The 27,763-nt window shown below is 36.8% G+C and overlaps 1 protein-coding gene across 2 annotated transcripts; it reads left to right on the top strand.

The window, feature by feature from the left end:
* On the top strand, positions 1–27,532 carry LOC145663037 (NADH dehydrogenase [ubiquinone] 1 alpha subcomplex assembly factor 4). Of its 2 annotated transcripts, none has more exons than XM_081729177.1 (4): positions 1–382; positions 9,768–9,859; positions 17,872–18,007; positions 22,705–27,532. In XM_081729177.1, exons 1-4 carry the CDS (start codon positions 238–240, stop codon positions 22,860–22,862), a joined length of 531 nt encoding a protein of 176 aa, XP_081585303.1. In that variant the 5' UTR covers positions 1–237; the 3' UTR covers positions 22,863–27,532. The 2 variants fall into 2 exon arrangements, with proteins under 2 accessions (XP_081585303.1, XP_081585302.1); XM_081729176.1 differs by having other exon boundaries at positions 8–382; positions 17,782–18,007.
* The last annotated feature ends 231 nt before the right edge of the window (positions 27,533–27,763 follow it).

Below are 27,763 nucleotides of genomic sequence, written 5' to 3'. Positions count from 1 at the left end.
TACTTACAGGTAGAAAACAATTGTTCTGAGAAGAAAGATCGGATGAGAACAAACGAATAACGAATTTCGTCTGCTGTGTTTCATGAGGTGCAAGGCATGAATGTGTATTATAGGTTTTGTACTATCTTAATTATAGAATGAATCTTTTTGAATTATTTTATATAGTTAATGCCATAAGATAACGGAAGAGCTAGTGCTTGAATATTTTTCAAATTATACGCTGTACTTTCTCTGGAAATGGGTGCTCTGTTGTCCCGTGCGTCTAGAAAACTAAAATTGTATAATGTGGAAAGCAGAGCAGAAAAAATTATATCACAAGATAAACCAAAGCCAGCTCCAAAACATGCGGCAACTTTGAAGGAAATGGAGAAAATAGCCAGAGGTTAGTAGTACGAGGGACCGAGTCTTAAATATCTCATTTCTTGAGAGACATACTTACATTAATGATAGCATGAAATACAATCTTACTGCTTTAGAAAGTGTTCCTTAAGGTTGGAGTTACAGTAATGGATGGAAATGTAACTTTAGGAAATGTAGCCAAATATAAATACAGCGTATGGATGTGTGGCATAAAAACTACAGTGCATTAAACATGAACCGATTTAAAATAAAGTAACTTGTGCAGGTGGACACTAAAAAGAAGCACAACTGGGCCCTTTCTACAGGGAGCCAGGCCCTCTAAATTTTTACTGTCGCCCTAAAATTCACGGTACGCTTGCAAATGGTTGAATCAGGCTTCCCTAACTTTTACACACACACACCCTACATTTTTGGCTGGTTACGGGGTCCCTTCTGCGCCCCTGCCCTGACTCGGTTAGATAGCATACGTGATTTTCAGTGGCCACCTAGCACAAGTTGGTTCCTGCTTTATGCCATACGACCACATTGTATTTATATTGAATCTTCAAGTAGTAATGGAGCTCCTCATTTAAGGGTTAAGTGCCGTATCGCCGGACCAATTTTAGGAAATTTGCTGGGTCAATTGGAGAATTTTTGGAGAGTTTGTGAAGAAGAATGATTACAACGGAGGTACGGGGAATAGTAAAAGTTAAGAAAGTGGTTGTATTTGCTGATTGTTTTTGATGTTGTTAGCAGCACTGTATGTATGAACTATTTTGCGGAGAGGTACACTTGTTTTGGGTTAAGTTCCAAAGTTGGGCGTCCGTTCCAGCAAAATTTTTAAAATCTACAGGAAAGATATGGATAATTTGATCGTTTGTGTGCTTTATAATATATAAGAGTCTCGAAAAATCTGTTTATTATATATAAGCGGGTATAAACATGGGACTATTCGGCGAGCAGAAGGAACTACTTGGCGCAAGGTAACCGAACAGTTGCATTGTGGGAAAGAAACGAGAATTTATGTTATTAACATGGCGAATGTACAAGGGCAATGAACGAACAGTTTTAACATTGTGTGAAGCAATATGATAAGGAGCAAAATATTTTAAAAGTTTGTAAAGAGCACGGATTAATGGACCTTATATCAAATTGCAGAAAGTGTGGAAAGGAGATAACGTGGTGAAAGCGGACGCCCAACTTCGGAATGAATGCCCTTGTTTTACTATACGGATCCATAAATTGTAAAATGTACAGAAAAAATTTGGCAAGTCTTTAATTTGCCCATTTCATGTCAAGGACTGAACCCAAGCAACCCCTGCCGGGCTTCTAACCCATTTCTACTACTACTATTACTATTCTTACTCCTGTTCCTACCACTACGGGAAGCTTCTAGAACACAGGTCCCCCCATGTAGGTTAGTAGTTAGGTTGTTTCTTTTCTGTACCAAAGTTTAATATTCAAGTCACATAGTATTGCCGAGGGAGCGTTAGCGAGTAAAGGCGGGTTAGAGCCCCGCAGGGCACTTATTTTCTGTCTTTATTACAACTAGACGGGAAGGGGGAACTGTGATCTAGAACCTTGCCTACTACTACTAATACTTGTACTATGGATCCGTATTAAAGTAATATGGCACGCCTAATGTAACGTAATCTAACGTAACTTAATGTAATCCAACAAAATATAATCCAATGCAATACATTTTGGTGCTTTTTTTCAGTTTTCAAAGTGGTCCGGCGGTACGGCACAATTGCATCATTTAGTGCATGCTTTGTAAAACGAAATACAAAGTTCTAACCTAACTTTAAAGTGTCAAAATTTGGTAGAATCGTCTGCTCGAGTAATGCGAATTGGAAAATTTATCTTTGTTTGTGAGGAAGAGTGAGTGAAAGTCAGGTGAGGGGAATAGTTGAAGTTAAGAAGATGAGTTTGTGATGATGTAAGCGGCACTGTATGTGAAGGCGGAATGGACTGTTTGCCGGAGAAGTATACTTGTTAAGATTTAATGACGGGAAAGGCAATGTGGAAATGGCCCGTATATAACAAGGTTGTGACATATCGTGTTAAAATTATCAAATTATATGAAAATAACGAGCGTCAGTTGTTGAAATTGTTTTCAAATTTCGTGCGGTCCAGAAATATGGTAGCAAATAATAATAACCCAATCTAATTTAGTATATTTTGGTACTTCCTTTCGATTTTCGTGTAGTCTGCCAATATAGCAGAAGTACCTTGGCTTCACATGGGACTTTACTTCATCATGTCTTCCTTTTGAAATACTACGTGTAAAAAAGCACGTTTTTTATTTCACATTTCTACCTGACTATACATGAGAGACGTAAGACCTCGATATATTTTATTATGTATACAATCCTAATGTGAAATCAAATATTTCTTCTGTGTATTTTATAAATTTGTGTTACCAGAACTGAAACATTACTCTCAATTCATTAGGAAACTTCAGAGAGTTATTCTAATTGCAAAAGGACGCAAGCTGGTACTACTATATTATACAAATTGATAAAGTTTAGATGAAAAACTTCAGTAGTTTTTTAATTTTTATTTTAATTCTCATATATCAAAACTAAACTCAAACTTAACCTTAAGAAAATAAAAAAGTATTTTCATTCTTTCATCAGATCAATTTTTACTATTGAATACATTGTAAATTGCTTCATTGAAGTGTTTAAGCGCTAGGGATTTAAATACAGCGTGGGGACGTATATCATAAAACGACAGTGCGAAAAATACCAGTTGTGTTCCACAGGTGTGATCCAAAACTACCCTGCTCTAAACTGACCCAAGAGGATTGGGCTTACATAAGCAAAATATATTCCGAGACACCAAATAACTTATGCTAGGTGACCACTAAAAGCAAAAAGTGTATCTAAGCGACGTGTTAACAGAACAAAACTGGTGGGTCCGTGAAGTATCACATGAAGTGTTCATATGGAGCAGGCGCGTCAGCGACGGTGTGTAAGCGTGTAAATTAAATAGTGGAAACCGACTATCGGATAACTTTATTGTTATGGATTATGACTTAACACACTGCATTCACGTAGGAATTCAGTTCGTCATAGCTTCTATAAGGACTGTTACGTGATTAACCCTTTTGAACCCATGCATTTTTTGAGAAAAATATTGACTTGAGTAGCTAGTGCTTCATAACTATTCACCCGACTATCGTGGTTCATACGTCATTCTTTTTAACATGAAACATGTTTTCACATGATTAAGTGCACATGTATACGTGATGTACAAGAGAAGGGAAATTTAGGGCAAAATGGGGAAATTTTCCTCCAAAATTCCCTTTTTGAAAATTTGGCGGCCGCAGTGACACGTATCCGACTGTAATTGAGCCTGAAAAATACTATGGTGTATGCGTAATGCGTGTCCCAGTTTTTATGCAATATCTACAATGGTTAACGACGGAAAAAATATTGCTCGATCGTGTGTGACAATTCTACGTTTCGTATTTAAATAGGAAAAAAGTACAATATAAAATAGAAAACTCTAAATACAGTTCTATTTATCCGAGTATCATCGTTCATGTGTCATTCTCTTCAGGTTCCAAGTGATACCATGCGCACGTGTTCATAATGTACCGGTATGAAAGAAAGAAAAGATTTGGGATAAATAGGAAAACTTTCCTGCAAAGAGTAGGTTTTTGAAAATTTGGCGTCTTCTGGAGCGCCCTGTGTACAGGTACCTGACCATAACCTACTTTTAAAAGTATTATGGTTTGTATTCAGGGTGCCGTCAAACCGGGAAATTTCTGAGTTTGGGTAAGTCAGGAAGTTTCGATTTGCTAAGGCTGATATTTTAAGGATATTTAAAAATGAAAATATTAAAACAGTTTTAGATGTATGACAGTATTGCGAGCGGTAAAGATATTTAATGAGAAAAGCAAAAAGGCTAATACTCACCGCAAAAGATATATAGTAAACTTTTCTGCTAAATGTAACAAGTAGCGCTTTCGGAAGTATCTTTTTCCTTCTTCCGCTTGTTTACAATTCAAAAAGAATTTCAAACATGAAGGAGAATTTGGAAGGGTAAAAGACGGTTAAGAAATGTAAAAACAAATCTTCTGTCAAAAGAGTGTGCAATGACAGTTATTTGGCAACTTCAAACTTCGAAACTTCTCTGTTTTTTGCACTATCAGTATACTATAAAACTATCTAGTGTCTTCATTAGACACAAACATAACAGTAAATACATATTCTCAAACCTTGAAACGAAACACTCAATAGCACAAAATCTGCGAACAGTTTCGAGGCACTCACCACCTCTTCTTCAGTACATCCAAAGAAATCTTGTTAAATACATAAAAGATATGATGTATGAAATTCTCTTCTTGTCCATCGTGTAGGTGAAAAGTGATTATATAAGTAAGATTTCCTTCTCCTAGTTTCTAGGTAGTGAAATCATCTTGATACGTACTTCTACTTAGAACCACAAATAATATAGGTCCTACACTCAATTTACTGTCTTAAACTAACATATAGTTAACGGTTCTGAACTGTAAATCATTCAAGAAATCGATGTTGTTACAATATTTATGGACATATTTTTTTTTTTTTTTTTTTTAATTGGAAACTTGTACGCACATCGTACTTACTATGTAATAAGATTTGTAAATAGAAACAATGAACTAGCGTGTTACTATTCCGTGGAATTCAGCTGTTTCGTTCCAGAATCCATTATTTCAAAAAGATAAACAATTGAAAATAATCTGGATGTCACAAAGATTCATGTACATTATTCGTTCTTTCTTTTGCTTTCTGTCTTCATCAATTCTATTACTTTGAAACATCAGGAATTTCTTAGGGCTGTGTAAGATTATATATATACCGGTCTCTATACAGGGTAAACTTTGCATAAGTGGTCAGCAACACAACTTACACAAGTAACGTAACTCTCAACAAACTCTTTAGGGAAAGCTGTTTGTTTAGATGTGCATAAAGGTTAGCAATAGGATAAGTGCGCTAAGGCAAGTGTGTAATCGGATGCCCAAGTGTTGAAGGACAGCTGACGAATAAGCAATATAACCATAGGTGTCTAACTTGGATGGATTAGATTACGGCATAAATGTAAGAAAACAACACGATTAGCACCCCAAGTGTGGTCTGAAAGAACACGGAGCAAAGTAAGCGGTCGAACACAAGAGTACAGAAGAGTGTTACTGATCACATAGTTGGGTAATTACACGTAAAAAGAAGGTTTTTTTTTTTTTTTTTTCCTTACGTGACGCGTAAAAGTCTAGAAATTAAAATAGAACATATTTAGCCCTTGTTACTGTTTGGTTTGGCACAAAGGAAAATACTTTGAAAGGTTCCTTCCTGCTTTGTATGGCCTCTTACTAGATTTTGCAATTTTATATTCTCCCATACTGACTTCTTAACCCCTTCCACTGAAATGACGAGTCTAGGTCGTCATGGCCTTCCGGTGCCAAATCGCAAAATGACGAGCTACACTTGACATAAAATTTAAACTATTGTAGCATCACGTAGGGTTACGATATTGATGTTTTGAAAGTTATTTAATGATAAACCATCTAAAATAATAAACTTTTATAACTTATACTTCAATTATAAGAAGTTAAAGTAACCTTGCCTGTATAAATAACAAATAAATATTACGATTTGCGCGTACCATAATGTTTTGCGTTTTAAATCCTGTGGTCCATAAAAGTTTTAAGACAGAGAAGCCATGGTGAAATGACGCACGATTGAACAGTCAGAAACAATATTAAGTATATTTTGAAGGTATAAGAAATTATAGCTCAAACCTATTCTTAATATTGTTTCTGACTATACAATTCAACAACTGTACTTGGTTTTGGTATTCATTTACTTTCGCTGTCGCCTCGCCTGACGGGTTTCTTCACTCACAACAGATCCACTTTACACTTGCTGTCGGTTTCAGTTTTTAATGCTCTGCCCACACCGCAGTCTGCAACGAGGATGAAACAATAAGAAATATTGACTACACGCTACGCAGTTTTTTCCACAATCTCTTTATAACTTCTGAAGGTTTAGACTTCGCTTTAGTTGTTGCAGCTAGTAAATTTGAAGAAATCGTATTTTGTGTTCTGCTTTTCAATGGTTGTAGTTTTTCTTTTAAATTATAAAATAGTTTTCTTTATATATATTTGCGTAAAAAAAAAAAAATAAACTTCGATGTGTAAATTAACGCGTAATTTACATAACAAGAGAAAACGAGAAAATTAGCTTGCCATCTTGTTCCTGATGCATGCAAACTAGTTTTTCTAAGTACTCACTTGAAGGAATGCTATGTCACCACCATCGATGATGTTCGATTGGGCCACCAACATTGTAAACGTTCACTTGACATTGTATTTATTCCTCACAAGAGACAGCTGAAGGTTGTAAATAGGTATAATCTACCACTCTCACTTGACATACTTTCCAGAGACCAGGAATAGTTTGGACACTGCTATGTTTGACACATCATTTTACTAATCCAAAGGCACAACAATCAATTAAACGCGTACAGATGACAGTGGCGCATGAATTTGTTCGCGTGGATCCGGAACAACATTATGCACATGAGACTATGGATATGCGGTGGATATGTTAAACGATGATCAAATAGCAAAGCTAGAAGAGCAGACTATCTACAAAGGAGAGAAAATCTGCCGAGTGTAAAGTACATATTATTAAGGCAAATCGTTGTCCCCAAAAGTGACACACTGTGTTCCGCTCATCTAAAATGTCTTGATTTTATCTATACACTGTAGCGATTGCGAATTTCCGTAGTGTACAGAAGATGGTTTGGTATATATCGAAACAATTTAAAGGGTACTAATCTTACGAGAAACCTCGCCGTCATCAATGATGGTGTTCTATTGGACCCCTAGCACTGTCGACTATTGCCTGACATCGAAGTTTTCACTGAAGCAAGTTCCGGCAAAACATTGACAACGGAATTCGGTCCCTATCCCAACTACAAGTTGTCCAAAGACTAGTGAGAGTGCGCGGATGCCAATGCCAAAGCTGACCTTTCTTTAACAGGCCAAAGCTGAAGAAATCTATTCGACTGGCATCAGGGCTCTTCACAGGAATTTCTTGAAATGGAAAGAAACGAATTCCAAAAATCTAAAGAAGTTTGGCGGTATGACTTGAAGTCTTGTCCATATGGATCCTCATTTGATTGTCCTCCGCATCGTACATTATGGGAGTCGGTCCGAAAGATAAAGGTTATAATGAATGTTGGAAGTGTCTTACATTCACGTTCTCGTTTTTATCAACCTTGCGTATCAGCAACTTCTTGCCTAACTGAATCCCGTAACAGATAGAAATTTTCCGGGCAGTGGTGAACAAAGTTGCAGAGGTCCTTAGACCAGCAGTGAGACGGATGTATACTATATCCATTCACCATTATGACAACTGTCTGCCATTTGACATGCCAGGTGTTTCACATACACTTTCCTGCAGTTTATTTTTCATCCTGGAATGTGGGGTGAGAGTGGGTGGTACGGTTACGGATTCATCTCAAACGGACTCGCTTACAACTTTATTGTATTCACAGTTAGAGGTGCCAAATTGAATCGCTGGCCCATCGCACGGATTTTTCACGCACGCCAGTCGGCGGATCTTCTCCAGCGCTGCGGGTATCACTTTCTCTAAAACGCTCTTTCTAGAAGTTTTCGTGAGTGACTGTTGTACACCGTGCGTCTAGTGTAACGGGCCACTATACCTTCCACAGTAGTCACCTCGAGAGTAAATCCATTCTTCTGACACCGTTTCATTATGCATCTGTTGAAAAGAGGAATGTGGAAAAGGTCCATGGTAGACCCTTCCTATAAGAGTTTAATTTACGTGCCATTTGATGACAATCATCCATCTACAACTTTACATACACACTACTGCTGACGATAGCAGACGCATCGTTCTAGTGGTGTTCGGCTATAACTGAACAACTTCTGTATAGAGTTCTCCATTCTCCCGTTTTGTCATTTCTTTTTAAGACTTCCCTTTAATATTTCCGTTCTAACTTTGCTTTCGAAACTGTTCAGTTTTCTTCTGTCTTTTCTGCGAGTTAACGACCATCTTTTATACTCATATAATACAACAAGAATTTCACGTTAGTGGATATATATATAATACAGCTTACGTCATAACATAATGTGAATTAACAAGTAACAGTATCTCTACGAAGTATAAAAAGTTCTAAATTCAATTGAAACTGTGAAAAAATACTTTCTTCTTCGTTTCTTTTTTTTTTTTTTTTTGGTAATAATACAAGTAACAAGCTATAATTGCAGCTACTGAATTCAGAAAGTTATTTTGCTTTAAAATGAATTAATGAAGAAATTATGATATATATAATGGCGAAGTAAGTAAATTATGATTAGTATAAGTTTGTATGTATTTTTGGGTTTGATCTTCTGATTTAGAACTGTTATAGTTTCAGAGTATTTTAAAAGAACAGAATGGCCCAACTATATTGATAAATTGAAATTAGATTAATATGATTTGTGATTCAGTAGATTGTATAATTGTCTATTGGCATCCTAATACAGTAAGTTAGATATTAGGTTACTAAGAAATAACGAAATAGATTTATGAAGATTTTGAAGCATATTGGCCTTATTCATAATACATGCACACCGACATTTATTATATACGAGGGGTGTCTGAAAATAAGTTTTCCTTTCCTTTTTCCCCGGAACAGCAATAGGGGAAGCAAGACAGCAGTTGCATGCGCAACACACCCAGACACAAGTTCGCCCGCGATCCTACAGATGGCGCCGTCACAGCGCCTACGCAAAGCGGAGACGAGTCTCTCAGTCCGATCCAGGTAGCTATGGAAAGAAGGTGCGTTTTGATGTCGTGGTCAAAGGAGGAAGTGCGAGCGGTCGTCCGCTATGAATGGGTACATGGCGTGTGTGAAGCTGAAATCGATAACCGCCTCGTGGAAATCTATGAGCCTGATGTGATGCGGAAATGGTGTCGCCAATTCAGTGAGAGACGGCAGCAAATGCTGGACACACCGAGACCTGGAAGGACATACGTGACTTCTATCTGTTCCGCTTTGAGGAAGACTCTCGGCGGCAGGCACTTTAGAAGCAATGCTGAGGTCACAGAAGCTGTTCGATGCTTCTTCCATATGCAGAGGCCTGAATTTTCCCTGGAAGGGTTTTTGAAGCTTATAGACCGGTATAACAAATGCCTCAATGTATGTGGAAAAATAAAGGTACGTCAGATCTTGAATGTCACATGCTATTTTTGGTTTTGCATCCCTACTTTGTCCACAGTTGACTGGGGAAACTTGTTTTCGGACTCCCCCTCGTATTATTAAGTGATTTTGGTTCTAGTTTTTATATATTCCGTAGGCATTGCGCAACCTTTATTCTTTAATTAATATATATTTTTTCTTTTATCTTTTTAATTCGTATAATTTAGAATTTCCCGAGTTAGCAGAACAGCAAAAGAAGAAAGATGAAGTACTAGGAGAAAGATTGAAACAAGTATTTGTGGTATCTCATGACCCTGAGGTAACTATCACTCATAAGTAAGGACCGAATTTTAAGGTGCAAAGTTGTGTTTAAAAAAATCAAAAAGTGAAAAAGTAGTGCTTCTAAGATACATTATTTAAAGTGCAAAACAGTGCCATGAACTTTCTTTGTTCAACAATAGCAAAAAGTAACATTACTTACAGAAACAGAATACATTGATTAGGTGCAAAGCAGTGACACGAACATTCTTTATTCGACAACAGCAGAAAATAACTTACTTGCAAAAACAGAATGTATTTATGTAGGTCCAAAACAGTGGCATGAACATTCTTTTTTCAACTGTAGGAAAAATACCTTTACAGAAACAAAGATAGATAACTGTATTTCAAGACATTGTTTGTATTTTATTATGCAAAACATTTCTTGTCCTGGAACGTATAAAGTTCTGTCGCTTGAAGCTCAGGAGATCCTTGTATAGGAACAAACTCCCCTGAACGTCAACGGAAACCAATAGAGGATATCTTCTAAGCATATGAGAAGGGAGTTCAGTGACGCTTCAAAGTTTTCTGCATCCAGGGGTTTCTCATATTTATAACAACACTATCCATGGCTTTGGATTGGATATTGTGACAAAAGAAACACTGACCAAAACTTTAACACACACTGTATTTTAAAGAATCGACAAAAGAAAAGGTAATTAGGCTTTGAAGGTACCATGGGAAAACACTTATTGTATAATAGGGAAAAAGGTTATAAAAATAAGACAAGAACTGAGTATAGGTTCGAGGCTGACCCCAGTACTGGCAGAATTCGTTATAAACAAATGGGGGGGGGGGGGGAAGGTGAGAGAACAAGAGGGTAAGAACTTAATCATGTTTTGTAGGTATGTGGATGACTGCCTAGGCTTGTGGAAAGGGACTACGAGACAATTAGAGAACTTCAAAGATGTGGAGGGTTAAAAAAAATTAATTAATTAATTAATTAATTAAAAAAGGCATAAGCTTGGACATGGAGTTAGAAATGAAAGAATAAACTTTTTAGACATGACCGTAGTAAAACAAGAAGAGGGGCTGGTTACGAAGTGGTACTAGAAAGCGTGCTCAGCAGGGGTGTTCTGCCACAAGAGGAGCGACGTGGATACGAGTACGAAGAGGAATTTCATAACCAATATGATGAGAATAGAAATGTTGGAGGACGAAGAGGGAAGAATGAAGGAGAGCATAGAGAAATTCTACAGATAGAGAAGAATAGTTACAGCAGGAAGGAGGTAGAGAGGGATAAAGAAGAAGGAAGAAGATAAGAATGGAAGACTGCATGGTATAGAAAGCATGGGAGAGGAAACGGAGAAACTGAAGAAGTTATTGAAGAAAGGAGGGGTCAGAGCTTATAGAAGGAATGGAGAAAACTTATGAGATCAATAAAGAAGAAAAATAGGAAAGACACCAAAAAGATTTATGAAGAGAAAGAAGGAGTCATCTGCAGGGTATGGTGTGGGGACTGCGATATGTCGTATGTTGGAGAGACGAGAAAGAGAGTGAAAGAAAAGATGAAACAACATAATGTGAAGAGCAAGAAATATACCAATGCTATATTCAAACATGTTAAGGAGACTAATCACGGAATTAATTGGGATAAGACGGAAGTATTGGAGATAGAGAAGAGAATGATAATACAGAAGTGAAAAGAAGCAGATTGGATAAAGAAGGTAGGAAGAGATAAGCTGATGAACTGGACAGACGGCTTATCTATTAATGAATTATGGCAGGGAATTTTGGATAGCGTAGACAAGATGAAATTGAAAAAGGCCCTTATAACGACCAAAAATGGTGGAAAGTGATTGTTTGGAAGGTGAACACAGGGACCCTACGGGATTGGCTGAAGGCTTCAGCCAATAGAATTTAAACTTTTTCATAAGAATGAATATATATATATATATATATATATATATATATATATATATATATATATATATATATATATATATATATATAATGTTTAACGGTTTCAGATTCTAACATATCCTTCATCAGACACTATAGAAAATAAATGAAGATACAGACATGACATATATATGCCATATCTGTATCTTCATTTATTTTCTATAGTGTCTGATGAAGAATGTGTTAGAATCTGAAATCGTTAAACATTATAGTTTAAAGTACAGTGTGTGTTGAAGTTCTCATATTTAATTTCAATTTGGCTTCGGCGAAAAGGGAGGCTAAAGAATCAAAGCGGTGAAAAAAGGGGGGAATCTCATAAAAAAAAGGGTGCAACAAATTCTGTCTATTTCGCCTCATTTCATGCCCAGAAATACATATCTTACCCGAACTCTTGAGTATGGAAGTATCTACACTTTTGGAACGGTGCTGCACCTTAAAATCCGTTTTCTAGTCATAAGATTACGAATTAGTCTGAGAGTGTACAGTGTTATTGAACAAACTTTGGCCACCCAGCTCTCTTTTGAAAGTCATGTACTTTTCCCTGCAATTCCAATTGAATAAAACAAATGTTAATTTTCTGTGGCAAATTGGAATTTTTATTTAGAGCCAGAGTATTACAATTTCCTACTTACGGTTACCAAAATATTAGCTTATAAAGTAATGTGGGTAGCCAAGATTTAATGAACAAGGCTGTACATACACTCATTTAGAATGTTTATTTCGAAATCAAAACCAAGTACTTAATGTGTGTCGAAATTCTTTTGACAAATTTCAGAGGCATTTTTATTCATCAAAGGTAAACTAAAAAGTACATGTGTAAAGAAAAGACGAAATCCGCCTCATTTCTGATAGAGTGAGTTAATTTATATATATATATATATATATATATATTGACCACTCAAAACATTACGAACATCTACCTAATATCTGATATGTCCTTTTATGGTACACAGGACAGCTCTCCTAGATAGGTGGCTGAAGACATGGCGCATGCACATGAGTCATTTTATTTCTGTAAATTCTACGATGAACTCGGATCTGACGTTCAGTGACATCCCAAAGGTGTTCAATTGGGTTAAGATCGGCTGAGCTTGGGGCCCATTGCAGCAATTGACATTCAACACTGTACTCATCGAACCACTTCATCACAACGTTGGCCTTGAGACAGGGATCGTTGTCGTGTTGAAAGATGTCATTGCCAACTAGAAACATGGACAGCATGAAAGAGTATACATGATTAACAATGACCTGATAATAGTTAGGATCTGTCATGGTGCCTTTCACATATACTACTAGGCCCATGGATGACCATGTGAAGGTTCCCCAAACCATAATGGAGCTATCAGTGACCTGTCGTCGTCCCACTGTGTACGTTTCGAGCAGCTTTTCTTCTGGAGGACGATGGATTTTGATCATTGTGATGAAGGCACTATCGTGATTCATCGGACCATGCATCATTGTGCATTGTCCTGCGTTTCAGTGAAAATATGCACGTGCCCAGTACAATCGTAATCGACGATGCCGCGCTGCTAACATTGGTACACATGTGGGACATCGACTTTGGAGACTCATATTTAATAGTGGACGGCGAACTGCGTGCTCACACATTGGTGCTTTGTTTACTGTTAAGTTCTGCTGTTAGTTGTGTCACAATTTGCGCCTTATCGTGTTGTACCAACTCCGACACACTGCGACGTCCGACATCTGTAGTGAAGTGTGCCCGCCCAATACTTTGTCGTTTGGTGCTGGTTTCACCGCCCTTTTCCCAGTTAGATACTAACCACGGCAGTTTCCGAACACCCGACAGGTCGTGCTGTTTTCGAGGTGCCCTTTCCCAGCCCTCCAACCATCACGCTCTGGCCCTATCAAACTCTGAGATATCGCCATCATTCCTCGTTTTACACATAATTATCACACTGACTGATCAAGTAAGATCTCTGTCACCGTCTGGCGAGAGGTTGTACTCCGTGACTTTTACGTCAGCCCAGCGACTTCGTTCAAAAAGTAGCAAATGGTCATAACGTTTTTGCTGGTCAGTATATATATATATATATATATATATTAATAGAATATTAGAAAACATTTATTAAATATTCTATAGTAACAAGCTGTTACAATAAGTCTCAATAAAACTTACAATAATAAAATTATTAACCGAAATGACATAATTACACTGCATTCATATAAATTACAATTTAAATATATAATTATAAGGTCAAAGGAAAACCACGTTGGATAGAAACTGATATGCGCTGTATTAAGTAATTTGTGGAACGGACTTCGCCGGAAACACAAGAAATGCGTCTTCCTACCTCCCTAATAAATTCAAGACTTCTTGCACCCCAAGCACCACTGGTTTCAATAGCGATTGGAGTGAAAACAAACTTTTCTAGAAGGTTGTTGTATTTTCTTTGCTTTTCAGCTTCTCTGCGATTAGCAACAGCTCCAGCGTTCATTACAGACAGAGGGAGACTTGAATGAGCATATGTATCAGCGCATGTGAAGTCCCACAATAAACATTTACCTCTCATCCATGGAGCCAGTGTCATCCCATCCGGTCGGTTTCCATCAGAACGACAGCAACCAGAAGGTTCCCGTATTGAAGGAACTCCAGCTGTGTTAAGGGCTCGCAGTATTACATCATTAACGGAGGAGTGTCGGGCGAATCTACCAGCGCTCTTCATGCATTAAAGGCCATGCAGGTCACGTTGGTTAACCTCATCTCCACAAGCTGGACAGCGATGAGGCTCACAAACAGCTAAACCTAAACGTAAGGCAACAGCAATTCGAAAGCTTTCATTTGACAAATTAAGGCCTAAAGGCGGAGAAGGTATCGCCATCAACCATGCACCCACTTCGGGAGATGAGGCAGCAAAGAGCCTGGCTTTATCTTCCGGAACCAGAACAGATTGTAACAGATGATTATGTAATTGAGATGCAATTGGTGTATACCAAGATGACTGATAACCCTTTTTGCTAACTTCTGGGAGGTTTGTATCTGCTAAACTTGCCCACTTATTAGAGCCTTCCTGAATCGAACCATCTGGGTCCAAACAATAACCCTGTGGAAGGAGAGCTTCGATTAAAAGCAGAGATCCGTGGTATGACGCTAAGAATGTAGGAATCGCCATATCCATAGCTCGTCGAATACCAAGACCGCCCAAGCCAACAGATAAACATGCTTGCATCCAAGGGTCGTTATTTAAGGAGCAGTTCAGAATTGATTCAAGGCCAGTTTTCAGGATAGTATCATATTTTTCCAGCAAAGAACTCCCATGCCAAGATGGAAAGCATCATTAAAAAAAATAGGTTAAACGAGGGATTGATAAAGATGCCCATAAAAGAAAAAAGGATGAATGGGCTGAAATTGAGGAAAGTCGAGACAAGAATAATTCTAAAGTAGATATTTTATTCAATAATACGTTCGTGAGTGCTTCCGACGTGAGAGCAGCACCTAGAAGACAAGCATTCTGAATTGTTAGAGGACGTAAGCCTGGTGCAGCATCATTAAATCTCCTAAAGATTTCGTTGAATGTGGTTTCATCTGTTCCAAGACAATCCACCTCGCACTTAGAAAAGTTAAGATGCAAGCCAATTAAAATATGATATATAATGAGGCCAATCTAAATAGCTTCCTCGTCCTAAATCACAAAATTCACCTCGTTTCATGGAAATGGAAGATTCATAAACTGAAATCAATTTCCCATAACTTCCCAAAAGCGAGGTCTAGCCAAACTGCTTTCTCGCACCAAAAGTTGATAAATTCAGTTCATTGTCATCCTTTGTAGAATTTTACTTAAGACAAGCCATACCAAATTCGTTTTCTTACACACAAAACAAGTAACTTCATTCAAATTCCCACGTATTTTTTTTCAACTAAAACCTATCACAATCGCTTTGTCATATGTGTAGATGGCAGGTTTAGCCCTCTTGTTTGAAAATAACCTAATTCACATTTCTGCAAGAAGAAAAGAAGGTACGTGGGTACCAAAATTCATGCCGTTACGTTTGACGGATCAAAAGAACATCCAATTCACCAATACTTACTTTGCGCAGTTCATATTTTCTGAATCAATAAAAAAACTCCGATAATTTTTGTACTGTTATTTCCTTTTTCAGGTTATGTCCAGTTGACCTTTAAAAAAAATCCCGTTTTATCCATACTGAATCCAAGAAAGTGAATGATACACATGTGTTCTCTGAAACAAACAAACAAACAAAAAAAATCCTTAGGTTCAAAATTTTGTCTTGTTAACCGATGATTGGAAACCTAGTTATAATGAGGTTGAATTTTTTTTTTTTCCTGTTTTTAAAAATCATTTAATTGTTAAGAAGAAGAACACTGCAAAATTTAATCTCATACTCGGTCAAGGAATTCCAAGGATACAGTAGTCAGTCAGATAATGGTACGAGGGCTATCCAGAAAGTAGATTACGTTTTGGAATAAAAAATCAACAAAGTATAGGAAACAAATTTTATTATATACAGATGAAAGCCACACACAAATACTACTTTTCGACATAGTCACCATTCAAATTAAGGCATTTATCGTAGCGATGTACGAGCTTGGAAATTCCTTCGTCGAAAAATTCGGCCGCCTGCGACTTCAACCACTTCGTTACCATCTTGCACAAAACTTGTGGTAACCAAGCTTTTCGCTGATGATTTCGTGCAACAAACTTCGCGAAATTTGTGGAAAACTCAAAGAAAGTTCCGTTATTGTGAACCTTCGATTTTCACGGACTTTAACATCGACTTTTTCGACAAGTTCGGCAGTCACTTTGCTGGGTCTCCCACTTCGATCTTCGTCGTGAACATTGGTTCGGCCATTTTTAAATCTTATGACCCACTGTCGCACTCCACCTTCAGTGATAATGTTGTCCCCATACACTTCACACAGCTGCCGATAGATTTCTATCGGTTTACAGTTTTTTGCTGTCAGAAACCTTATTACTGCACGCACCTCGCAGCTCGCGGGATTTTCAATTAACGCAGACATTTCAAACCGTCACAGTATCTTAACGGAGCACAGCACGAACCTCTCACTAGCACGGCTAGATGCCGACTGAGCTGCGCAACGCTCTGACCCCAAGATGGCCGCGCTAGCCCCGCCCCTAGCGGACACAGACGAAAACGTAATCTACTTTCTGGATAGCCCTCGTATTTTGCTCAAGTTAGTATTACGTACAATTAGTTCAAATCATTTTATATACTGTAAGTATCAGTGAAGAGACCATGGTTCCTCTGTGGTGGAACGCTTATCTCTGGTACGTGGGATTCTTAGTTCGATCCCCGGCCAAGTAAGTTTGTGGTGGACAACATCGTGTCCTTGGGTTTTGTTGGGGTACTCCCCTTTTTTTCCCACTTCCTCATTCCACCAATTCTTCCATCATCATTCACTTGATTTAATCATCCTCTTCCTTAGCCTGAAGGGAATAATTGTGAGACGTTAAACTGAAAGATTTCATTTCACTTTCTTCTAAGTACCAGCAGGCAGAGAGCACTGATAAAACAAGAATGAGTACTAAAATACCGAAATATAACCATGTGGTTTAGTAGCTCAATTATAATTCAATCGTCCGGCAAGCGGAAAATTGTAGTTCGAGTCTCAGCCATTCTAGAGTCCAGATTGTGTGTTTATTTGTTTGCTTTTGTTACTCGTCAGAAATCATTTTTTTTTTTTTCTGGACAGTATTCTGAATTCAGTTAGAATTTTTGATTCGTTAGTTATCATTAACACATTTAATTTAACATGGAGATATGCATGTTGTTATGTAGCAAGTCTCTAAGGTTTGTCCTTAATCTTACACCTTCGGTGAATCCTTATAATAAGATAGAGATTAACTTCAATTCACTTCAGTTGCGATTTTTTATAATACTAGATGATGTTAAAATGTTAGATTATTTTCTAATGATACTTCGTAATAGTAAAATAAATGACAATGTGATTTCATCGAATTTCGTAGACTGAACATAATGTACAGATATTCCGTATTGACTTTGAAATTGTTCCACCCATAGATTGTAGAAAAATCTCCGAATCAACCAACAGATGAGCGACCCCTTCCTCAAGATAGGCGTCAAGTGGATGACTTTGAATTTGGGTTTCAGGAACCAGCTGTCATTCCTAAAGGGCGTTGCACATTGCGACAAGCTGTGAAGTTCATTGCGGATCATCAAATGGATCCTCAGAAGTGGTCAGCTGCGGCCATATCTAGCGAATATCAAATTGATCAAAAGTTAATTGGTAAGTAACATTCTCATTATTCTCTCTCTCTCTTTTTTCTGTCACAGCATTTAATTAACTTAATCTTGCAAAAAATAATAAAAAAAAAAGCTTTTGATTTCTTATAAGAAAATGTTGAAAGAAATGTGTTTCTTCTTTTTAAATGTGTAGTCATCACCCGACGTATTCTTTTTGTCAAGAACTTTGAACAAATTGGCCAAGTTAGAGCAGTTTTCTGTACTTTACAGAGAATTGCGTTTTTTTTTCCTGCATCAAAGAAAAAGGGATTAAAATTCACTTATTTCTTCCGAAATTATTGACATACGTACACAAGCATAGAGCCTGGATACCCATTTTTGCTGGTTATTTCACCATGATACATTACCAAAGTAAGTTATTAGCTAAATTCATTGATTTTTATAAGGCATGTCCAAATGCAAATGGGGCATTCATTGAAGCAAAGGTTTATTTAGTTTTAATACATAGGTATATTATAAATTTAAAAAAAGTGTTACATAGGGTACAAGATCTGTGTAACAATACTGTCTATACATAATCACCTAGGTGGTTGAGACAGATGTCCCATTGATCCACGAAACAATGGATACTGTCAGCGAAGAAAGTCGTGGGTTGCGTGCGGAACCATTGTTGAACTGTTTCTCGGACCTCATCGTTGCCCGTGAACCGGCGTACCTTCAGTGCTTTTTTAGTGGCCCGAACACACGAAAACTGCAGGGCGACAGGTCAGGGCTGTAAGAGGGGGTGGGGTGTTGAAGAACTTCCCATCCGAAGTGCTGCAGGAGATCTTTGCACACTTGTGCCACATGAGGGTGGGCATTATCCTGCAACAGAATAACCCCTTTTGACAACATACCACGTTTTCGATTTTTAATGACTGTTTTCAGTTTGCGTAAGGTATCACAGTATCTGTTTGCATTAACTGTACTTCCCGTTTCCAACCAGTCCAACATCAAGGGGCCATTCTCGAAGGAAAAAAAAAAAAATCACTTCCCAGCTTGAATTGAGGTATGACACTTTGTGGGCGAGAAGAACCGGAATTTCGCCATTCCATACTCATTTTCTTCGTTGCCGGATCGAAGAAATGGCACCAGGTGTCATCGCAAGCCACAATTAGGGACAGAAAGTTGTTTCCCTCTGTGCGGTAACGCCGTAAATGCTGAAAGCAGTTACCCATGCGCAGAAACTTCTGGTCGTCAGTGAGATGTTTTGGGATCCATTGTGCTCAAACCTTGCTGTATTTCAAATGTTCATAAAGAATAATGTTCACGGTTCCCTTGGTCACATACTGGCTGTCTGCAATCTTCCGAGTGGTTCTTCGACGATTCTCCCTTACAATTGCGTCCACTGCGACAATTGATACATCCATGTCGAAATTCACTACGCCATCTGAACACTGCAGTATGTGACATACACTCAGTTCCATACACATCCTTCATTCGACGGTAAATGTCAGTTCCGCTAACACCTTCTGCCGTCAAAACTTGGATTACTGCGCACTGAGTCTGTTTGGAGGAATCCATCGCTCACGCGCGGAGGGGGAGGAACACGCTCGTTACCTGTTATGTCGCTTCTGTTGCAGTCAGCAACACAGACCCTATTCACTGCATGTCAAATTTCTTCTGACATACACTGCTATCTACCAGGAAAACCGCAAAGTTCTACCACTTGGAATAACGGCGCTCCAACCTCAGTCTCACTTTCAGTTGTGCATGCCGTATATTTCCGTCTTGTGTTAGCGTCGAGGCCTTCCACTGGTGCGTGTGCCTTAGATACATGTGGTTCCGGGCTCGATCCTGATGTAACAGCATGAAAAAATGAACTCATTATAGTGATTCACATTCCACCGTAAACTGTAAGTTCACGTCTCGTTTAGCCTCGGTGCTGAAAAGGGACGCTAAACTTTAACAAACAAACAATCTTTCAGTAAATGACGGTACAACGAGACCCATAGTTTGAAGTGGATCTTAGTTATTGTGGTGCATTCGATGCTCTGCCATCGGGAATGAACTCTCATGCATCAAAGATACAAGCTCTAGCCATGTATTTATTTATTTTGACAGTACTGTAATCTGTCAGACCTAATCTGTAGACTTTGAGGCGAAATCTTGTGCAACACGGGAGGAAATCCCGCGGAGTTGAGGGGAACATGTTCTTTTCAACCTTGGAACTGGGGGGTGGGGGATGTTCCTCCAATAATCTGATTTGAAATGTGGTTTTTGGGGAGAAACGTGATGATTTGTGTCCGACTGCTAGAAAGGAAAGTGAAATGCAATTGATGCCCCTTGGCTTGTTTCATATTCACTAATTCATTTATATCGCCTGATATATAAATATACAAGTTTACCTCAGAAATCAGATTCATCTTCCCTAATATGAGTCTCACCTCCTCCCTCCCCCTCAGGATAAGCCTCAAATCTGCCCGCCTCCGAATGTTGAAGACAATTCTGATCTTCCACAGCATTGCTTTTCAGCTTCATAAATATTTTGAACATCCATTAAAAAAAAATGGAACGGTCTTACCCGTCCCCCCTCCCATTGTTGAAGACAGATTTGCGCCGATACGAGTGTACAGTATGAGTCAATCCATATGAAGTGATCCAATGATTTTTAAACATAAACAAACAAACTATTTGCAGAACAAAAGTGTCTGATGAAGCCATTGTGTTAGTTGGCGAAACTGTCACACGTATGTAGTTTTTAAATGTGAATATATTGTTTTGCTCAGCAAATATTTTGTTTGTGTTTAATTATATACCAAGCAAAGCTTCTACTCATGGAAAATATTACAATATTTTTTTGGTTGTTTGACCATTTATTATTATTATTATTATTATTATTATTTTATATATACTACTACCTTGTACATTCCAGCATAAAACTCATTTCTAAAAATTTTAATCTGATCCCATTTCTAAATGTAGAAAAACTAGTGACTTTATGAACTTAGCGTCAACGTGTATATCTAGAGACCGGATTATTCAAGAACATTGCAGCAAACAGTTTTCTTTAGCATTTTCTCTTCTTTAATTTTTTGTCCCTTAGCATGAGGAGTCTTAATTGAACTCTAACAGTGAAAATTACTCCATAAGTTTAGTATCGGAATTTAACAGATTCCACTTGTTAGAGCTGAAGTTTATAGTGAAGGGGTGAAACATCAATTTTTTTTTTTTTTTTTTTTTTTTTTTTTTTTTTGCTTTGTAATTACTTGGTATTATACTCACTATAGCTAGAGTAACAACACTGAGAAGTGCTTCCTACAATTTTTATATGATTTTTTAAAATTTGCAATACGTGTACCATATGGTGCAAGGTCCTCGTACTTTGCAATACTATGAGATTTTTCCTTAGAAATGACGTAAAACCGTTAGTTTCCCATATCAGGATAACGAAAAAAAGAATTTGGTTTTCGTGACGGTTCTTAAATAAAGTGAGACATGTGGATTTTGCAGCCATTGTGGATAGAAAATGAAATGCTGCTACATCTGGAGTAGAACTATTGGTAACCGTTGGAGGTTTGCCTGGAATGAGAAACAGAGTAACTATTCTATATATATATATAGAGAGAGAAGTGGCCCCCCGAGGTCTGTCCTTGTGGTCCTCTTAGTTTGAAGTGTAATAAATAATAATAATATAAATCAAAAAGTAAATTCAAGTGAATGGTATATCGTACAATATCGGATAATTTCAAACAGGTATACATTATACAAATTTTAATATTTATGAAGATACTAGCAGAATACCCATTCTTCGCACGGGGAGAACACGTTTTATTTTGGACATAAAGGTGTTAATTTGGATTTTTTAACGGCATCTCAGCCACCCCGAAAACCATGGATTCGGCACTAATATCGGTCATTTTTGATCATTTGTATATATGCCCCTCCTTCTCTTCCCCAAGTTACGGAGCTCAATTTGGATTTAAACGGTATCGGGAGTGTCACTGTTCATCTCAGCGATCTCGAAAATTATGGATTCGACACTAATATCGGTCATTTTCGATCATTTTGAAATATCTTCCCTCCCGCTCTCCTAAGTTGCACCATCAAAGTGAAATGATAAAAATCATTTCAGGTCCGAACCTCATCTATGTGGCAAATTTGATCGAGATCAGTCTCGTGGTTCAAGAGTTTTTAAGTTATATATATATATATATATATATATATATATATATATATATATATCCCCACTTCCCCCTTTCCTACGTTGTTCCGTCAAAGTGAATTGATAAAAACCATCACAGGCCCGAATCTCATCTATGTTTGAAAACTTGATCCGAATCGGTCGGGTGGTTCAAGAGGTATGAAATTACAAACATAGTCACTTCATTTTCATATATATAGATAGATGATATTATTGATAACCTTCAGTTACTTAACATAAAAGCAAGTAATATATATTCTATAAATACTAATACAAAATTTAGGGAATTTTAATTAATACTGTTTTGAAAATATAAGTATAGGGCCTACTGATTTCGCGGTGTATGCTCAGAACTTTAAAGAAGGATAAATTTGTTTTCGAAGGGAACAAGAGTAGGGTAGTCCGTGGAACATAGTGATTAATAAAAGTGGTCCTCACTTGAAAAAAGTTTGAGAAATGTTGTCTATTGTATATATATATATATATATATATATATATATATATATATATATATATATATATATATATATATATATATTCCTTTTCGTATATTTCAGAGAAAATTCTACTGCATTTTCGAGCATTTGAAGTGTATGTACCAGACACGAAAGGACTGGGCAAGCATGTATTATTAGAGCCTGGACTTGGAAGTCAACATAAACAAGAAGGTGTGCAGCAAATTGATTCTGGTGAGAAGAGTAAAGAAAAACAATGAAGTAGTTTGATAAACTAGAGCTCTTAGGAATTAAAGTAGTAATATTTATTGCATGCAATGCATGTATCAAGTTATGTGAGCTTTCTTTTGAAGGAAAAGAGGAAAGCGTTATGGTAGAATACGAACATTGAAGTTCGTTGTATAAATATTTAGTTGTATATTTGTAAAAATGAACGAAAAAAAAACAAAGAACAAAGATGTGGTAGTCTGAGGTGCCTCTTTTTACAACTAGTCTTTCATGAGTGTAATTAGAATCGTGAATACCTGTGCATCATACTCTTAATAGCGTGTACACAAACTGTTTTATTTTCTTGTCTCTGAATGATTCGTAACTAAATTTAAATATGAAAAATAAATGTGCAGCAATTCTAGATCAAAAGGGCTTATGAATCCGTTTCCACTTTCCCAGATTTCTCAACATATTGCAGAAATCAAAGAGTGGTGTAAAATTTCTCTGCATAATTGCTTATGAGGTAGGACTCAGAAGTTCGGGATCTCAGCTTATAGTTCCTTATTACATCAAACGATGCTGAGTTACTTCGAAAATATCTCCTTCGGCGCCGATACGGGTTTGCCAGTGTTGATAAAGGTAGTGAACCGCGGTGACTCATTGATAAAAGTGCTTACCTCTCTGGTGCATGGGGTCCCTGGCTTGATCCCAAGGGGGTTCGTAATGGACAAACACCGTGTGCGTGGGTTTCCTCTCAACTTCCTTCATTACTCCATTAACATCCATCTCATTATCATTGTCGTGGGCAAACACCGTGTGCGTGGGTTTTCTCTGGGTTCTTTCGTTTCCTCCCACTTTCTCCATTCCACCATTTTATTCATTTCTCATCAACACCGTCTCCTTTAGCCTAGCCGACATAACCGTGCGACACAAAACTTAAAGATTTTCATTTCTATCTCATTATCACATCTCCCTTAGTCTCGGAGCGTAATCGTGAGAAAAAAAATCGTTGGAGTCATCTTTTGCAACCATCCGTAATGCCTTCTGGGGTGCGATTTAACATAATTCTTCTACGTAATATGACGTCTATTAAGATAATATTTCATCCAGGGAAAAAAAGTAGAAATCGCAGAGGGATAATCTGGGTATTGAAACTTAGGAATTCTGTTTCTTTGTGACAAATTCTGGACAAGTAGGAACTAGTAGAAAGGTCACTGTTGTGGATACCGTATTTCTTCACAGCTCATTTCGTTTACGTTGAATAGACTCCTGCAAATGACGTAGAAAAATCCATATACAGCTTCTTATATGCTGTTTTCTCCTCAGAAATGAAATCCTATTGGACAGTTTCTTAAGAATCAAAAGAAATCTTCGAGTATGTCTTTCTGTTTGCTTCGATTATCTGAATTTTGTTCAATTTCCATGTGAAATGTTATTTCCGTATTGACGCTTGATTTAAGTATGGACCAAGGTCTTCTGTTGTATGGTCTATTGTCTTCTCTAAAAACAGATGAGTTACTATGAGCTTTCTCGATAGTTCGTTCCATATCCTCACCCGTTCGTCCTTATCTTCACAGATTAAGTTAGAGAAACAATGAGCTCACGTACGCAGCGCCAGTCAAAATGAGCTTGCAAGTGGCCACCAGTGAGTGAGTGAGTGCTGTTAGTAATGCCTTTAGTAGTTCGATGACAATTCTTGCAAATACACTACGCCACACATTAATGTTTTCCTCTGTCCTTGCAAACGCAGATCGACAAGAGCACTTGGCGGTGGGTTATCGGATTCTTGCCGCTCTCTAGAGCGCCGATATCATTGGATCGTTTTTGGTTTCACCATTGTAGTCACTGTCTCGAAAATCTGTCTCGAAGGAATCGTTATGGTTATGGAGGGAAGAGTGTTAAAATGCATTTCATTCACCCTTACTATAGAGGAAAGGGTGTTTGAATGCAATTAATTCACAATTAGTGATTGTAGAGGAAAGGATGCTAGAATACATTTCATTCACAGTTACTGATTATGGAGAGAAGGGTGTTAGAGTGCATTTTCTTCGCCGTTACTGATTATGGAGGGAAGGCTGTTAGAGTGCATTTCGTTCACTGTTACTGATTTGGAGGGAAGGGTGTTAGAATGCATTTCATTCACGATTACTTTGTCTTTTGCTTAACCAGTTACGCGTAGTTGACTAATTTATGGATTTTACCTCGTACTAGATACAAAAATTTATTCCACGCAGTAGATAGATTTAACTGTTCATTGCTTCTCACATGGTCCTCCCTTTGTTCCTGTCTAATTCGACGTCTAAGCCTACGACGTTATCTTTGACAATGGCGAATATATCGACAACAAACTATTTTCCTAAATAGTATTTTGAAGAATTTGATAATTACAATATTGTTGTCGATTTATTCTTCGAAAATTTATTATTCGATTTCTGAAATATTTTGAGAAACGTGAAACAGTGCAGGTAGCATGAATCCTTTATAATATCTGGGTATTGGTTCGAGAGATATTGTACATGAAAAAAATATATATCTTTATTTTATTAGATTTATAAGATATTAAGGCTCCTTTAATTCAGATGGTAATTCGGTTGAGACTTGTAATATGTTCGAAATTCATTTGTCTTATATTTTTCATAACTTTTTTAAAGCATTCTGAGCGCGTCGCCAAATCTAGCGAAATATAAAAAGCAGTTGACTTGTAGATATGATTCTAGGTACCATCTGTTGAAGGTAGGATTTATTTCTGAGTAATAATACATAACGTCAGTAATAAATTAATATTATCCTGTTCTGCATTCAAAACCATAGTAGAAATCGAAGCTTTACTGAAACAGCATTCAATATGAAACCCATTCTTCTAATTTACATTTCATTCTTCAGTCTCCTCAAAAATATTTCCCTTCTTGCTGAAATTTTTTCTACTAATTTTCTCTAAACATCTTCCGAGAATTTATAATATCTATCCTTCGAGTTTTATGCAGAAAGATTAGGTTAGGGACGTTTATATGCAAATTATTATTTACATTGAAATTTTTTAAAGTTTATTTTACAGCAAGCTCATTGTGGTTTTGAATTTTCCACTTCAAATCACGTATGCACTAGTTTAATATTCAAATTTCGGCCATTTAAAGACTTCGTAAATCGTACAGAACTTTGCGGAAATAATGTTTGTGATACAATTATCAACAATAGTGTATAACTGTCAATATTCTTTCCTAAGGTAAAAGTACCACTTTGAGTGCGGTTTTTGGTAGTTGTTTCCAATGTTACTGACGAAGAAATATGTATAAAATATTGTATGCAGGTGGCGCCTATTGTGCACTCTGATAATCATTTATGTCTGTCAGTCAGTGTTCTACAGCTTTATGTTTGTCATAAATGAAATTTAGAATTCCTCAATAACACTGGAACCAATGGACCAACTTCAGTATTAGCTTGATTATACATTATTAACAGTGTACTCAAAAGAGGAACACGTCACAGTTTTACGGCGAAAAGTATATCATTTGCTTATATTAATTGTATACTAAAGCCCTTAATTCTGTCTTTCTGTATAGTATAAAACGATGGAAGGTGCTTTTCTGCACTGGATTTTTTGTTTTTAGTTAAAAAATAATGTGACGCTTAACATTAGTTCAATTCAAAGTGTGTTTACTTCTGTCGATATTTCTCAGCAGTGCCATTATTGTAATGATATGAATAAAATATGTATATGGACAAACAATAAACGGAAAAGAAAGAAAAAAATAATTATTCTGATTGAGAATAATGTTGGGAGAAAATTTGTTCAAGTTTTCTTTAAGATTTTCTTGTAAGTACGTATAAATACTGGCTAATTTGGAAAACATCCCTGAAAGTTTATTGTTCACAACACAAGAAAAGGTAGACTTCTTCAAAAATTATATACTATTTTACTAAAAATATTGTTCTGCATCATTATTGTGCATATTCTTGCTGTGATATAACAGTGAAAGCATTGTTGTAACTTCGAACAAATAGAATTAATGAAGACATTAAAAATCAGACTTCTCGAATTTAATACAAAATTTAAAAAGAATATCAGACACATTCACTCATTCATTTAGTGATGTAATTTATAACAGAATATTTATATTGTGTGTTAATCAATGGTAAGAGTACTGTAAATGAAAATTGTGATTCAAAGTACAGGGCTACTATAAATTATTCATTTTCAAAAGGCTACATTTTGTAAAGTATTACATGTACAAACATGAGAGATAAATGAAAATAACTTTGCAAATTCACCAGGTTTTCTACATCCTCTACAAATGTTCTGTATGTGCCCCTTTAGTCAGACGATGCGTTGCAGTGCTATAACAAAAATTCGTTTCTTGCTTTACCTCCATTTTGGACAGGTACTAAACTCGTGCTGCTACCTTGAATACACAATACAATAATACAAACTTAGTGAGTTTGCAATTGTTTTCATATATCTCTCATGTTTGTACATGTAATACTTTCGAAAAGCCTTTTGAAAACGAATGGATCATTCATAGTAGCCCTATATATTTTTAAGAATAGTTGGAATTAGGTAAGACACAAAATAAGATGAAATGTTATGTTGACTTTAATTTACGAAAATTAAGATTTAATAGATGTTTTCCTATTATGTGTCTTTGCGTTACATGTTTCCAGTTCTCTGTTGTAATATTTACAAAATGTGAGAATAAAAAATAATTTGTAAATATTCCGTTAACTACGTTTTATTATTTTAATTGTTCTATCTTTTTAAATATAGATAAAAGAGCGTAAGATGATAATTATGAGATGGCCAAGGGCAATAAGTGGTTTTAGTACACCTATTTCTGCTTTTTAATTAGATAAAATTTTCAGATTGATAATTACTGCCTGTTCATTTAAAGATCCTAACTGAGGCAAACTTTTTTAGGAGGGACCAAAGAAAAAACTTCAGGTGGGCCAATAAAAT

The sequence above is a fragment of the Thermobia domestica genome, chromosome 10 (genome assembly GCF_964235325.1).
Source record: "Thermobia domestica chromosome 10, izTheDome1.hap1.1, whole genome shotgun sequence".
In the NCBI taxonomy this organism is placed as follows: domain Eukaryota; kingdom Metazoa; phylum Arthropoda; class Insecta; order Zygentoma; family Lepismatidae; genus Thermobia; species Thermobia domestica.
Note: the sequence above shows the minus strand (reverse complement) of the source record. Positions and strands in the feature narration are given on the sequence as shown.

Coding starts and splice junctions, on each gene's coding strand:
- LOC145663037 (XM_081729176.1), top strand. CDS start 238: ATGGGTGCTCTGTTGTCCCGTGCGTCTAGAAAACTAAAATTGTATAAT. Junction 383..9,767: donor AATGGAGAAAATAGCCAGAG/GTTAGTAGTACG, acceptor CGTATAATTTAG/AATTTCCCGAGTTAGCAGAA. Junction 18,008..22,704: donor AATTGATCAAAAGTTAATTG/GTAAGTAACATT, acceptor CGTATATTTCAG/AGAAAATTCTACTGCATTTT.